The sequence below is a fragment of the Mobula hypostoma genome, chromosome 21 (assembly GCF_963921235.1).
Source record: "Mobula hypostoma chromosome 21, sMobHyp1.1, whole genome shotgun sequence".
Taxonomy (NCBI): domain Eukaryota; kingdom Metazoa; phylum Chordata; class Chondrichthyes; order Myliobatiformes; family Myliobatidae; genus Mobula; species Mobula hypostoma.
Window position 1 is genome coordinate 4,611,521 of NC_086117.1, and position 14,524 is coordinate 4,626,044.

At 37.1% G+C, this 14,524-nt stretch overlaps 1 protein-coding gene across 9 annotated transcripts in view; it reads left to right on the plus strand.

Moving 5' to 3' along the window:
- rc3h2 (ring finger and CCCH-type domains 2) overlaps window positions 1–14,524 on the plus strand; it is a 113,583-nt gene that overhangs the window by 41,868 nt on the left and 57,191 nt on the right. For all 9 annotated transcript variants that reach the window (XM_063073338.1, XM_063073331.1, XM_063073329.1 and 6 more), the window contains 3 exons: window positions 1,905–2,022; window positions 7,647–7,880; window positions 10,488–10,663. In XM_063073338.1, coding sequence (XP_062929408.1) covers window positions 1,905–2,022; window positions 7,647–7,880; window positions 10,488–10,663 — 528 coding nt within the window. The remainder of the gene's footprint in view (window positions 1–1,904; window positions 2,023–7,646; window positions 7,881–10,487; window positions 10,664–14,524) is intronic.

Consider the following 14,524-nt stretch of genomic DNA (forward strand, 5'->3'; position numbering starts at 1 on the left):
GGGGAGTGATTGAATGCAATTGAAATGCAGAATGACGATAGCTGTATGAAATAACCACATTGTTCAAAGCTCCTTCTTTATTTCTAATTACATTAATGCAGATTAGTCATTTTGCTCAAGATTCTGCTTTGAGTCAGCAAAAAACTTCATAAAGAGCATTTGTGTTGAATGTGGGAAGCTAAGTGAAATTATATATGACAGTAATTATGAATCCTTGTATTATTTTATCCACTTATTTTATTGTTTTTAATATTCATAATTTGAATATGTGAAATGTTAACAAATTAAAATTGATGAAATTTTAGCTACTAGATTTCTTGCATTTATCTGTCAGCTAAAGATCTGGCTGGGAACAATTGTTTTGCTTTTTATGGGGAAAAACTAAAAAAGTACAATAATCTTTATCATGACTATCATGAACAAGTAATGAAAGTTAGCATTTAGGTGCTTAGTATGACGTTTTGTCTAGTCGTTTATAAATTTGCTTAATTAGGATGAAATCATGTCCGTGTGTCAGCCTTTTCCATTTTATTCTGTTAATGAGATTATCCAGAACTGCTGCTCATATCTTAAGGAGCTCTGTTTCCTGTTGATTGTAACTGATCCTTATTGCTTTTTGATTAAGCAATATTTTATTTTTAAATTCTTACCTGCATTTTTAGTGCCCCATTTTATAATTTCCCGTGGCCTTGTAACTCTCCCTCTAAGATATCTGCAGTCTTCCATTTTTGGCTTTTTGAGCCATTCCTAGAATTAGTCTATCACCGGTGGCCATTTTCAACTGCCAACCCCTTAAACTCTAGATTACTGTCCCTCTAAACATCATAATCTTCTACATTACATTCCCCCTCTTAAGAACATAAAATAGGACAGCACAGGAACAGGCTCTTTGGTCTGTGATGTCTGTACTGACCATCTAAACTAATTCCATCTTCCTGTACGTGATCTGTATCTCTTCATTCCCTGACTGTACATGTGTGTACCAAAATTCTCATTAAACATTGCCATCATATCTCCTGGCAGTGTGTTTCAGGAATCCACCATTCTGCTATTTCAAATCAAAGTGCCTTATAAATCCCCATTAAACCTTGCCCTTCTCACTTGAGCCTATATCCACATATCCACCCCGGAAAAAGATTCTATCTACCTTATATGTGCCTCTCGTAAGTTTATGTATTTGTATCTGGTGGCAACCTCCAATGCTCCAGAGAAAACAATCCATTTGTCCAGCCTCTCCTTATAATTGATACACTCTAATCCAGGCAACATCCTGGTGAATATCTCCTGCAGCCTCTCCGAAGCCTCCACATCCTCCTGCAATGCAGCAGGTAGAACTGTACACAATAGAAGAGAAACTGGCTTGTTTAATGAAACAGTTCTAATGTGTCCTTTTGGGGTTCAGTATCACCTTTTTTTGTTTGCAGCAGCCCCTGGAAATCACCTTGAGGCATTTTGCTATGTCAAAAGTGCACCTGGTAGCTCTTGTTTCTTTGTCTTTTTGAATTATATCATACTGAACAGTAATCAGGTAACCTAAGATACTAGAATTCTTTTCACACTTGTGTATTAGTTTGAGGTGTTATCCTCCTTACTCTCAAAAATAGTGTCTCATGGTCGTCAGCAAGATCTTTGACCGGTTTACACATATTCATTCACTTTAAGGAATTTGAATTCAGCCCTGTTGCTTGTTTGTTCAATTCATTACAGTTTAAGAGTAATACACAAATGTAAAATTCTGTCAACCATATTTTTTTGGCAATAACATTCACATGTTGTTCTTGCTGTTGATTTATGACGTGTTGTATAATTTCCAATGCTGCTTCATGTGTGTTTGTAAAAAAAAATACTGCTTTTTCTTCTTGCCAAATTTTTTTGATATTTGTAAATGTTTTGACTGCAACTAGGTCCCAGACCAGCAGACTGTGAACCTGAGTAACTTGGCTGAAAATAAACATTACGAGGTTGCAAAGAAGTGTGTGGAGGAGCTGGCACTCTACTTGAAACCTCTTAGTGGAGGAAAGGGTAGGTAGTATTCAGATCTATGCTAGTATTTGTAAGAAATAAGGTTTCTTCTCCAGCTTGCAATCGATATCGTCAGGATGGAAACTCCTTTAATTAAAAAAAACAGCAAAATACTTGTGAAATCTGAAGCTTAAAACATTGGTAAAATTCAAACTGATAACTCATCAAAATGAGAAATGAAAATGTTTAAAGATGCAGAGAAAGTGGAAAGGAGAGTGGGTGGAAGGTAAAAGGGATAATTAGGCAAATGGGTGAATCTGAGATGAGTGAAAAATTGGGTCTGTAAGCTATCAGATATAAATGGAGGAAGCAGACAATCTGAAACTTTTTAAAGGAAAATACTGCAGATCTGAAACTGTTGAATAATATTAAATCTAGAAGGCAATAACGTGCTTATAGAAACTGTTTCCCATGCATTAGAAGCACACACAAAATGTTGGAGGAACTCAGCAGGCCAGCCAGTATCTATGAAAATGAATAAACAGTCAACATTTTGGACCAAGATCCTTCATCAGGAAGACGCTGCCTGATCTGCTGAGATCCTCCAGCTTTTTGTGCGTGTTGCTGTGGATTTCCAGCATCTCCAGAATCTGTCATGTGTCCTCATGCATTAGACTAGAAAAGGTGACAAAGGACAGGAGAGTCAGAATTGGAATGGGATGTAGATTTAAAATGGAAGTTCAAGTTTACAGAAAGTGCTTCACGTGATTACCAAATGTATATTTAGTTATCCCATTGTAAAGGAGAATGTATTGTGAGCACCATATCCAGTATACTGAATTAACTGAAGTAAATTGCTGCTGTGGCTTCACCTGAAAATATGTGCCTTGGATCCTAAATGGTGGAAAAGGTCATGTGTTGCTGCATGTGCGATTGCTTAAGAAAGCGAGTAAGTATATTTATGAAGAGCTGGGGATGGATGAGACTATTTGGAAGGGAAATGTCCCTTTGGAATAAAGAACAATGAGTTGAATTTGGAAAACGTACAGTACATTCATGGATTTAACACAAAATCAATTTATAGATGTACAGCATAATTGGAATGATGTCATTTTCAAAGTATACATTTAAAAGGTTTTAAAATCCTTTAATCATTATTCAATGTAGTGCAATTAGATAACTAATTGCACTTAATTTATCTTGTGTGGTTCCAACTCAATCTCTCTCTCTCATTTGTCACTTTTTTAGTGTCTGGCCAGTTCACTGAAGTTTTTTTTGCCGCCTACAACTTTGTTCCTCACTGCTTGCCACACTACTACTTTTGGTATAATCTACAAACTTCAAAATCAAGTCCAAACCATGGATCTGTACAATAAAAAAACAAAGGAGATTGGCACTAAGAACTGTGGAACCCAAATGCATTTGCAACCAAAAACCACAACTGTTATTCTTAGTTGCGTTGCTACTGAGCCAATTTTCAATCCAACCAGCCATCTGTACTTCAGTTTTGTGTCATTTTACATTTCTGATTGGTCTATTATATGGGACATTTTCAGATACATTGTATCCCAGACTTCATCAAAAGCACAAACTGCATTAGCTCATCCCATTGACATCCTAAAAAAATGTCATTTATAATGAAAATAAAAATAAATTGTCACTTTAATCTGTCATGGCCATTTTTGTACAGCATTAAAACACACCTTTTGGCCCAATTCATCAAAGGCAAACTAAGTTGCTTACATAAATTAGGACCATTTGCATGTGTTTGTCCTGATCCCACTAAACCTTTCTTATTCATGTACCCTTCCAAATGCTTTTTAAACATTGTAATTGTACTGGCCTGTAACACTTTCTCTGGCAGCTCTTTCCATATACCCACCATAGTCTGGGGGAACATGTTGCCCTTACCTCCCCTTTAAATTTTTCCACTTGCACTTTAGATGTATACCCTCTGAGTCTGTCATATTCAGCAAGGGGAGGGTGAGATTGTGTGCATTCACCCAAACTGTGCTCCCCATGGTTTTATATGACTCCTATAAGGCCACCACATCTGCTTCCTATGCTGCAGGGAATAAAGCCCCACCTTTCCAGTCTCTTCCTTGCAGCTCAAACCTTCCAGTTCCAGTAACATCAGTGACATAATGGACTGTGAAGTACATTTAAGGATCTGGAACAAACGGCAAAGTTAGCCAAGGAATGGCAGATGGAATTTAACTTGGACAAGTGTTTATTTTGCCAAGTTAAACAAGGGCAGGATCACACAGTAAATGGCAATCTTTTCAACACTCTTTGCAGCTCTTGGCATTTTTCCTGTAGCTTGGTGACCAGAACTGTCTCGCCTTGTACTGTTGTAACGTGACACCCCAACTCTTGTACCCAATGCCCTGTTCAATGAAGACAAGCATGCCAAAGGCTTTTGCTACTTTGGGAACAATGACGTACACCTAGGTCTTTCTGTTCTACAACACTCCAGAACCCTGCCATTTACTATGTGATCCTGCCCTTGTTTAACTTGGCAAAATATAACACTTGTCCAAGTTAAATTCCATCTGCCATTCCTTGGCTAACTTCGTCATTCGTTCTAGATCCTTAAATATACTTAACGGTCCATTATGTCACTAATTATAGATCGTTCTTGGTTAAACTGTTTTTCTAAATATTTTTTGTGCAAACCCACTATGTTTGCTTTCTGTGCACCAGAGTTTCCTGATTCATTAGTTTGAACTTAGTCTGTGTAGTTTACACACATGCCCTCTTTCTCTTCCCCCCCACCCACCACCCCATCACCTCCAACTCCTTTAGTTGGGATGAGCTCTAAGCATAAGATCTGAATTGTAAATTTCAGCATTCTATATTGAAAGTGAAATGATCTCCCCTCTCAAAAGAGCTAAGGGGAAAAATGTCTCCTGGAAAAACTATAACTCATGGCTTAACCAGGTATCAAAGCTGTCAGAAGTTATACGTCGAAAACATTCATTGATAATGGTATAGAAACTAAAAGGGAAAAGCTTTTTCAAATATCTATGATACTTAAACCTAACTTGTGTTTGCATTTAATCAATAAATATCACTGGCCATCAAAACTACTTCACTGCATTGAAATAAACTGGTTTCAGAATCGGGTTTAATATCACTGGCATATGTCGTGAAATTTGTTGTTTTGCAGTAGCAGTACATTGCGATACTTAATGGAAAAACTATAACTTACAATCAGAAATATATATAAATAAAATAAATAGTGCAAAAAGAGAGAAAAAGTAGTGAGGTAGTGTTCAAGGGTTCATTGTCCATTCAGAAATATGATGGCGGAGGGTAACAAGCTTTTCCTGAAATGTTGAGTGTGTGTCTTCAGGCTCCTGTACCACCTTCTTGATGGTAGCAATGAGAAAAAGGTATGTCCTGGGTGATGGGGGTTCTTGATGATGGATCCCATCTTTCTGAGTAGTTCAAATGGACTTTCAACAAGTAATAGAGGGATGCCTCAACTTACTTCCCTGGTGGATTTCAAGTGGAGTCCAACATCTGATTGCAATTCTAATCAACTGTTACCAGTAGTTTTGCAATTGTGAGATTTCCATTTGCTTTTGAAAATCCTTAAATTGCAAACTGTTATTGGGATACGTTGGCAGTTAAAGACAATTTCCCTGCAAAACCTGGGGCAATAATTTGTGAAGTAATTGCCATTAATGAACCATTTATTTTTTGAACAATGGCACTACTTGGCAATCTTTCAATCTTCTGACATCATACATTATCCAAAGAGGACTGGAAAATGGCCAATTTCTTTACTATTTATGTCCTTGCTTATAAGAGCCTGGAAGCTTTGGAATGTTACTGCCTTTTCTTTCAGATGGAGATGTTCATTGATAAATATGTGATTTAATTCACATTTTTTGGAAAATGGGCACATATGATGCCTACAGATGGCAAGACCTGTACAACATTTGGGCTTGGTCTAATAAAGTGCAAGTAACATTTGTGCCATTCAAATGCCAGGCAGTGACCATCTCTCAACGAATCTAAGTACCCATTCATAAGCTTCACTGATATTACCTTTACCAAGACCCCACCATCTGGTGGGCGGGGGGGGGGTGGCGGAAGGCTTCATCGTTGACCAGAAACTCAAGTAGACCAGCAACATAAATAATGTGACAACCAGAACAGATTTGAGACTGGGTGTTCTGCAGCAAGTGATACACCTCCTAATAACAAAAATACTTCCTGGCTTCTACAAGAGAAACCAAGAGCATAAGGGAATGTTTTACAATTGCTGAATGAGTGCCTCACCAACAGCAGTGAAGAACCTCTGCACCATTCATTGCAAAATAGTCTATTTGATTGGCATCCCATCTACTTTGCATTCATTTACTCTACCTCTGGCACATCTTCACTTACTTCATTATTGAACTGATCCCACAACCGACGGATTCTCTGCAGCTCATGTCCTCAGTAGTTTTTGTTTGTTTGTTTATTTATTTATTGTTATTCATTGCACAGTTTCTTTTGCACATTGGTTGTTTGTTAATCTTTGCAATTATTCATTGATTCTATTGTATTTATTTGTTCTACTGTAAATATCTGCAAGAAAATGAATCTCAGGATCATCTATGGTAATATATACAAACTTTGATAACAAATTTACTTGGAACTTTGAACTTCTTGGTTTGCAAAGTGTCATTTTACAATGTACGGCAGTTACTTGTCTAGGCCACATTGACAATACCTCCTAATCAAGCAATCTATATTGTTATAGGAATATCACTATCTCCTGTTCTTTAAGTCACTCCCCACCCACATGAGAATATATCATTATTCCTTCATCATAGATCTGAAATCCACTGCCCAACAGGTTGTGAGAATAAATAAGAGAAAATCTGCAGATGCTGGAAATGCAAGCAACACACACAAAATGCTGGAGGAACTCAGCAGGCCAGGGACCATCTGTGGAAAAAAAGTACAGTCGACTTTCCATAAATGCTGCCTGGCCTACTGAGTTCCTCCAGCAGGTTGTGAGAATAGTTTTTATCAGAATTGCAGTACTTCAAGCTAACGTATCTTTACCTTTTTGAAGGCATTTAAGATGAGCAATAACTGCTGGCCTTAATAGTGATGCCCACCTCCTGAAGAAAAGTAATAATGACATGGGAAACTTCAAGCTGCTAAACACAGATATGTCCAGTTTTGTTGTTGGTGTTGCTGCTTTACTGTCTTTTGATATTCACCACATTAGTATTCTTCCTAGTTAAAACATAGTTTACATTTGCCAAATAAAACTGAAGTTCATCAGATTTCTGCAGACCAGGTCCTCTGAGATTTCCAGCAGTAATTTTATTCATTACAGTTTTTTGGTCAAGATGATCATTATTTTGCTGCAATAGTTTTTGTAGATTTGAATTGTACTTGTAAAACAGATAATTGCATTGATACCTGTTTGCATTGTGTAACAGTATATTTAAATATTTCACACTGATTTCAGTGGAATCCCTTGCCACTGCAGATGTGATTAGATTTTGCAATTGTCACTTCAGAATCACAATATATCTAATTATGGATTTAATTTTTTTTTAAATTTCACAACTGTTTTCTGAATTGTATGATACTCTGTTTCAATAACAGTAGAACTCTGCTGTACATGAGTCTTAACGCACGTATTAATCACTTCGTAACATTGCTGTGTTTAGGTGTTGCAAGTCTAAATCAGAGTGCACTGAGCAGGCCGATGCAGCGAAAACTGGTTACCTTGGTTAACTGTCAGTTGGTGGAGGAGGAAGGGCGTGTGCGAGCAATGCGGGCAGCCAGATCTCTTGGGGAACGAACGGTTACTGAGCTCATTCTGCAGCATCAGAATCCCCAGCAGTTATCAGCCAATTTGTGGGCTGCAGTCCGGGCCAGAGGTTGCCAGTTTTTGGGACCAGGTAAGAAATTGGATGATAATCACAGAAGTTGTGGCAACACACACAAAATGCTGGTGGAACGCAGCAGGCCAGGCAGCATCTATAGGAAGAAGTACAATCGACGTTTTGGGTCCCCTGCTGTGTTCCACCAGCATTTTGTGTGTGTTGCTTGAATTTCCAGCATCTGCAGATTTTCTCGTGTTTGCGTACAGAAATTGTGGTTTCAGTGAGTGTTTAAAACACTGCTATTTATAGAGTCATAGAGTTGCGCAGCAGAGAAAGGGGCCACCACATCCATGCGACTGTTTTGCCCATCTGCTCCAATCCCATTTACCGGCATTGTCATTATCCTTCAAAGCCTTGCCTATTTAATTGGCTGTCTAAATACTGTATTTATTAAACAAATGATTTGTATCCAACTTCATCTCCATCCCTGGGAACTTTGCTCTCAAATCCCTCTTTTCAAAAAAAATCCCCTTTAAAATTCCTTTCTCTTACCTTTAAACTTATGCATTCTTGTTCTTGAAACGCCTTTGGTCAAAATTTGTTATTATACTCTTTTTAGAGAATATCTGGCTCTTGTACTGTATTGCTCTATGTTCTAAATCCTGTGCTGGCAGAGGGATTTATTTGGCATCATGCTCACTACAGACATGTTTCCAAATTTGATGTTTTTTAATAGAGGGCACAGCCTCAGAATAGAAAGACAGAGATGAGGAAGAATTTCTTTAGCCAGTGGTGGTGTATCTCTGGAATTCATTGTCACAGATGTCTGTCAAGGCCAAGTCATTGGATATATTTAAAAGTGAACGTCGACAGTTTCTTGAATAGTCAGGGTGTCAAAGTTATGGGGAAAGGGGGTTGATGGGGGATCATAACTGAGCCACGATGGAATGGCAGAGCAGACTCAATAGGCCTAATTGTCTAATTCTGATCCTGTGCATTATGGTTTTATTGACATTGTGGGCCGTATTTTTCTATATTCTAACTAATACATTCAGTTGAATGCATTCTGATTTGAGCCTCAAGGTTTGAGTTCCAACACAGAAACCAGAGCTCAAATTTTGGTTGGGATTTATTTTATTTTTTTTCTAAGTACTCAACAATAATTAAAGCTTGCATGAAATAGTTAATTTCTGCTACAGAAAGAGTTTGGATGTAACTAATAATTAAAAATTAATGAAGGCCAATCCAACTTATTAAAGAAATCAGCAAAACAGATTCTTTGTTTCACTTTAAAACCATTTAAAGTTTGTGGCATGCTTACTTGTTTAAAATGCAAATACAGTAACTCTTGTACTGATCTAAGTTTGTTTGGTGGTGAATCTGTCAGCAATTTGGCATCCTTTATCTATTTATTTTTATTTAGAGATTCAGCATAGGACTGGCCCTTCCGGCCCACTGAGCCACACCACAGAGCAACCTACCAGTTTAACCCCAGCCTAGTCACAGGACAGTGTACAGCGACCTACTAACCAGCATGTCTTTGGATTGTGGGTGGAATCCGGAGCACCCGGAGGAAACCCACGCATCACAAATGTACAAACTTGCCTACAGAATACACCAAAATTGAACTTCAAACTCCGACACTTCAAATTGTAATTGCATCGCGCTAACCATGGCGCCCACCAATAAAAGATTCCAGCAGCCAATTCAGCATCAGTTCTGCCCAAGTCTCTTTAATTCTGTTCATGACCATTGTTTTGTATAATTTTTGTACATGCTGTTTCCTTGATTTTCTAACTTTACATTTAATTCAAGATATCCTTTGTATAATGTGGTGACAAGCACTGGATAGAATATTTTCATACCCCTTTTGCCAATCACCTGTCCAACTCTTGGCTCCATCCCTCCCCCTCCTGTCTTCTCCTATCATTTTGGATCTCCCCCTCCTCCTCCCACTTTTAAATCTCTTACTCACTCTTCCTTCAGTTAGTCCTGACGAAGGGTCTCGGCCTGAAACGTCGACTGTACCTCTTCCTAGAGATGCTGCCTGGCCTGCTGCGTTCACCAGCAACTTTGATGTGTGTTGCTAGAATATTTTACTTATGATTTAATTTTCTAACTGGTGCTTTAGGTTTAATTTTGTTCATGACTATTGTTTTGTAGAGTTTTTGTACTTGATTGGCAATATTTCTGAGGATGGGCTGATATTTTTACGGGAGGGGTGTATCCTTTTGATTGTTTAAGCTGTTGGACTGTTGCTTTTTTTTATTAAGTAAGAAAAAGAATAGACCATTCATCCTTGTTCGATTCCCACCACTGTCTTTAGGGAGTTTGCATGTTCTCCCCATCCAATATTGGGTTGCTCTGGTTTCTTCCCACATTCTAAAGATGTACATGTTAAGGTTAGTGAAATGTGGGTATGATATATTGGTGCCAGAACTATGGCAGGTTGCCCAGCACAATCCTTGCTGATTTGGTTTAACACAAACCATACATTTCACTGTATGTTTCGATGTACTATACATGTGACAAAAAAATTCTAATCTTATTTTCTGTCTCTGTTTAATCAACTCTATTTTCTCACTTAACTCTAAATACCCAAAAAACTTAAAAATTTTAGGAAGTATTTTGTTAAGTATATCTGAACTAAAATAATGCTTGCATTTTTCATTCCTTTATCAGCTATGCAGGAAGAAGCGCTTAAACTGGTCTTGCTTGCATTGGAAGATGGGTCAGCACTCTCTAGGAAAGTGCTGGTTCTCTTCGTTGTTCAGAGGCTTGAACCACGATTTCCTCAGGCATCCAAAACCAGTATTGGTCATGTCGTACAACTCCTGTACCGTGCTTCATGTTTCAAGGTACTGCATTTGGGTTTACAAAATATTCTGTTCATCTCATGAAACTTAAATTCTATAAATTTAAGAGCTTTAAAAATTTTAAGTAAAAGTCTGTATTTTACATTATTTTAGCAAAATGGATTTTAATATATCAAAAAAACAACTTTTAATGAGTTTTTAAACAATGACTAAACTGCAGATGAGATAGACATCATTGTAGAAAAGTAATGGTGACTTTTTGTTTATTTATAGAGTATAAGGAGGTGGAGTTACAGCTTCACTTACCTTGCAACTTTTAAAAACACAATAGGCAGTGTTGCCTTGCGATTCATGTTGAAAAGTAATTATTCCATATTCAGCTTGTTGGCAAGGACAAGGAGTTATATTAATGACATTTGATGCTGTTGCTATGGAGAGTGGAGCTCATAAGCTCTGTTTCCTCAGTTTTATTTTTGGTTCCAAATAGGACCTGCTCTTGTTTCCATTATCCTCTTGTTCTTTATTTTAAAGAGATCCTTGGATTTGTGAGTATTTTGTCATGCTCTTTCTTTGTTTTTCTAACTTCACATTTAATTCACTCTTTACTTTTTCTATACTTTAGAAGCCTTCTGCTCTGTTAAGCTCCAAGATGTCCTTTGTCTAATGTGATGACAGGCACTGGATACAATATTTCACTTGTGATTTAATGGTTTAACTGGAGCTTTAGGTTTAAGATAATCTTCCTCTTAATGTACATTGGACTCTTAAAATCTAGGATCCCATTATTTTTATGACACTTTCTTAACAGGGCCGCTGTTTTCAAAGATCTATGCACGTACATACCCCAAAACCCTATAAAACAGTAGGACTAACTTAATGTTATCTCTGTTTCATTCAGCCAAACTGACAGCAGTTTGTTTTTTTAAAGAAAAAGATGGATATATTTGATATGCAAAGATATAACTTGCACCCGCCTGAGAGAAACACAGCCCAGAGTTTAGCTGATCCAGCCAAGGAACAGATCCCATTTACCCACAAGTGCCCCTCACCCACTGGGCAGGTAATCCACAAAATCCTTTTTAAGCAGTCTACAAGCCCAGTATTTGTCTTGCTCAGTGATAGTTGCTGACCTAGATGCTTGCACATTGATAACCACCTGAACCTCTTCATGCAGGTACAGTCATTATCAGCTACAGCAGATAGAGATGGTGTGTGATGGAATGTGCTGATGCCAAAACTGCACAGTTGTCACCTACAATACCTACAAGTCACAATTTAGTATGATTTTATGTACTTAGTGTGATTTTGTGTATCAAATGCATTTATTTTTATTTTTAAACAGATCAATAAGTTCGGCTGAATGAATTAAATACAATATTGAGTCATTGCCACTGTTTTACAGGGTTTTTGGGGAGTATGTGCATACATCTTTGAAAATGGCAGGCCCTATTTGGGAAGTAATTGTGGAAATAATGAGATCTTGGACTTAAAGAGTCCAATGCACAATAAGAGGAGGATTATCTTAAACCTTTTATAAAGCACTAGTTAGACCATTAAGCCACACACAAATGAAATATTGAATCCGGTGCTTGTCACCATATTATAGAAAATACATCTTGGAGCTTAACAGAGCAGAAAATCTTAAAGAATATAGAAAATATAAAGATGAAATCAAATGTGAAGATAGGAAAGCAAAGAAATAGTGTGACAAAGTAGTCATAATCCAAAGATCTCTTAAAAATAAAGAACTAGAGGACAATGGTGTGGAGGGACCAAGAGATATAAGAGCAGTAGAGGCAGAGTTTTTGGGTAAAGTTTTTACAGTCTTCACAAATGAAGTAGTTGATACAAATATTGTAGTTATGAAGGAAGTGTGTGATATAATGGATGGGATAAACATGGTATAAGGTTAAGTATTAAAGGGATTCAGCATGTTTTGGAAGTTGTTAAATCTGCAGGTATAGACAGTTTAAAAGAAAGCTAGGAAGAGGAGTTGACCATTTATCATTACCCCTGGCTGCAGAATTGGTGCCAGAAGGCTGATAATGTACTGTTATTTCACAAGGAGGAAGTGATTTTAAAAACCAAGTTAGACCAGTAAATTTCACTTTGGTGGTGAGACTTTTGGATTATATTTGTGAGGAACTGTATAGACTTTAACTTAGAAAGCCACATTATAGGTTTGTTAAAGGAAAATTCTCCTCAACGAGAATTTTATTTTTGAAACAATAAAATATATGAATGAGGGCAATGCATTTGATGTATTCTGCATGGCCATCTTGTGTTAGCCCTAATATTTAAATCTAAAATGAAAATACATAACATATAGAGTAAGGAGCTGAGGACTGAGGTCGGTGGAATCCCACTAATTATAGCCTTTCACTTGCAAAATTACTCATCAGTCTTTCTTACCAATGATCTAATTTACTATTCTCTCCGGGATTCCATTAATTTTGGCCAGCATGTGTTGTAGAAGTTTATCAAATCTCTCTATCTTTCCTTAAGGGAAAGGAAAAGCTTTGCAGGCACCTATAGGCAAAGTTCCTGCAGAAATGTGGGACAGATATGGGTGAAGAGAGTGCAGGAAGTTTAGCAAGCTGCTGGCTACTGTAATGTATATCTATTCTTGAGTGCTGTGAAAGTTGTTTACACCCATCGGAAATTCTTGTGAGTTTATGCCCTTTCACTAAGCCAGGAAGGACTTCCATCATTAAAATGTTTAACTCCTGTGTAACTAAATATGTATTCTGGTAGTTAATTACTTAAGCATGTTGGCTTCATCAGGTAAGCAATAGTGGGTATAATTTATTAAAAGAGTATTAGTGAAAAATCACCTCATTTTTGATATGCAATCCTGATGTGCATTTTGCTGCTTTTATGTCTTTTCAAATCAATTTATTTTTCATTCTTTTGTGTCTTGTTGACAAATTTGATTATGTGATTACTTTTCTTTGTTTACTTTCAAATAAACTAACACAATTTCTAGTGGATAATTTTTAAAAAACATAGAACTAATTCGGAGCAAATAGAAACTTATATTCTACTTCAAGACCAAAATATCCATCATGAGATGCCCTAATCCTAACCATGATGAAGGGTCTCTGCCTGAATCATCAACGGTTTATTTGTTTCTATAGATGCCACCCGACCTGCCCTCTAGCATTTTGTGAGTGTTGACCTAGAATACAATACACCAAGGGTTCCCAACCTGGGGTCCACGTATTCTTCGGTTATTCTAGGGGTCTATGGCATAAAATAAGGTTGGGAGCCATTGGAATTCCAGTTTGGATCTAACAAGCGATCATTTGAACAAATAAAGCTTCTACAATTTGATAATAGCCAGATAATCCTTTTTTGTAATATTGAACAAAGATAAATTGGCTGTACATCAGTACAAGAGAGCAAATATGCTTTAGTTTAACATCTCATCTTCAGCAATGTTATTTCTAACAGTTTCAGCGCTACATAGTCAGCTTTGATTTTTGTGCGTAAATGTCCAATGGAACTTGAACCCAGAATTTTGAGTTGACCAATGCTAGCAATTGGGCATGGTATGTGGTTAGAATTGTGATGAAAGAGCAGCTAAGTTTTCTGCACAGAACAAACAATACAGTGAATTCTAGTTAATTAGGACACGTCAGGACCAATTATTTTTGGCTTCATTGATTGACTGCCCCATTAGTCAAAGTTACATGGTTAAAAAGGTGTATAAAAAGACAAACTACCATTTAACTGAGAAACAAATTATATATTTAAATGAAATAGAGAACAAGTCAGAACATTACCAATGCTACCACAGTATTATAAAACTGTGTATTAGTGCCTAATAGTTATTGATGGAGAAATTCACCTAGTACACTGCTGTGTTCTTTTGATTGAGTGTAAATGAAGAAAACCAGCAAA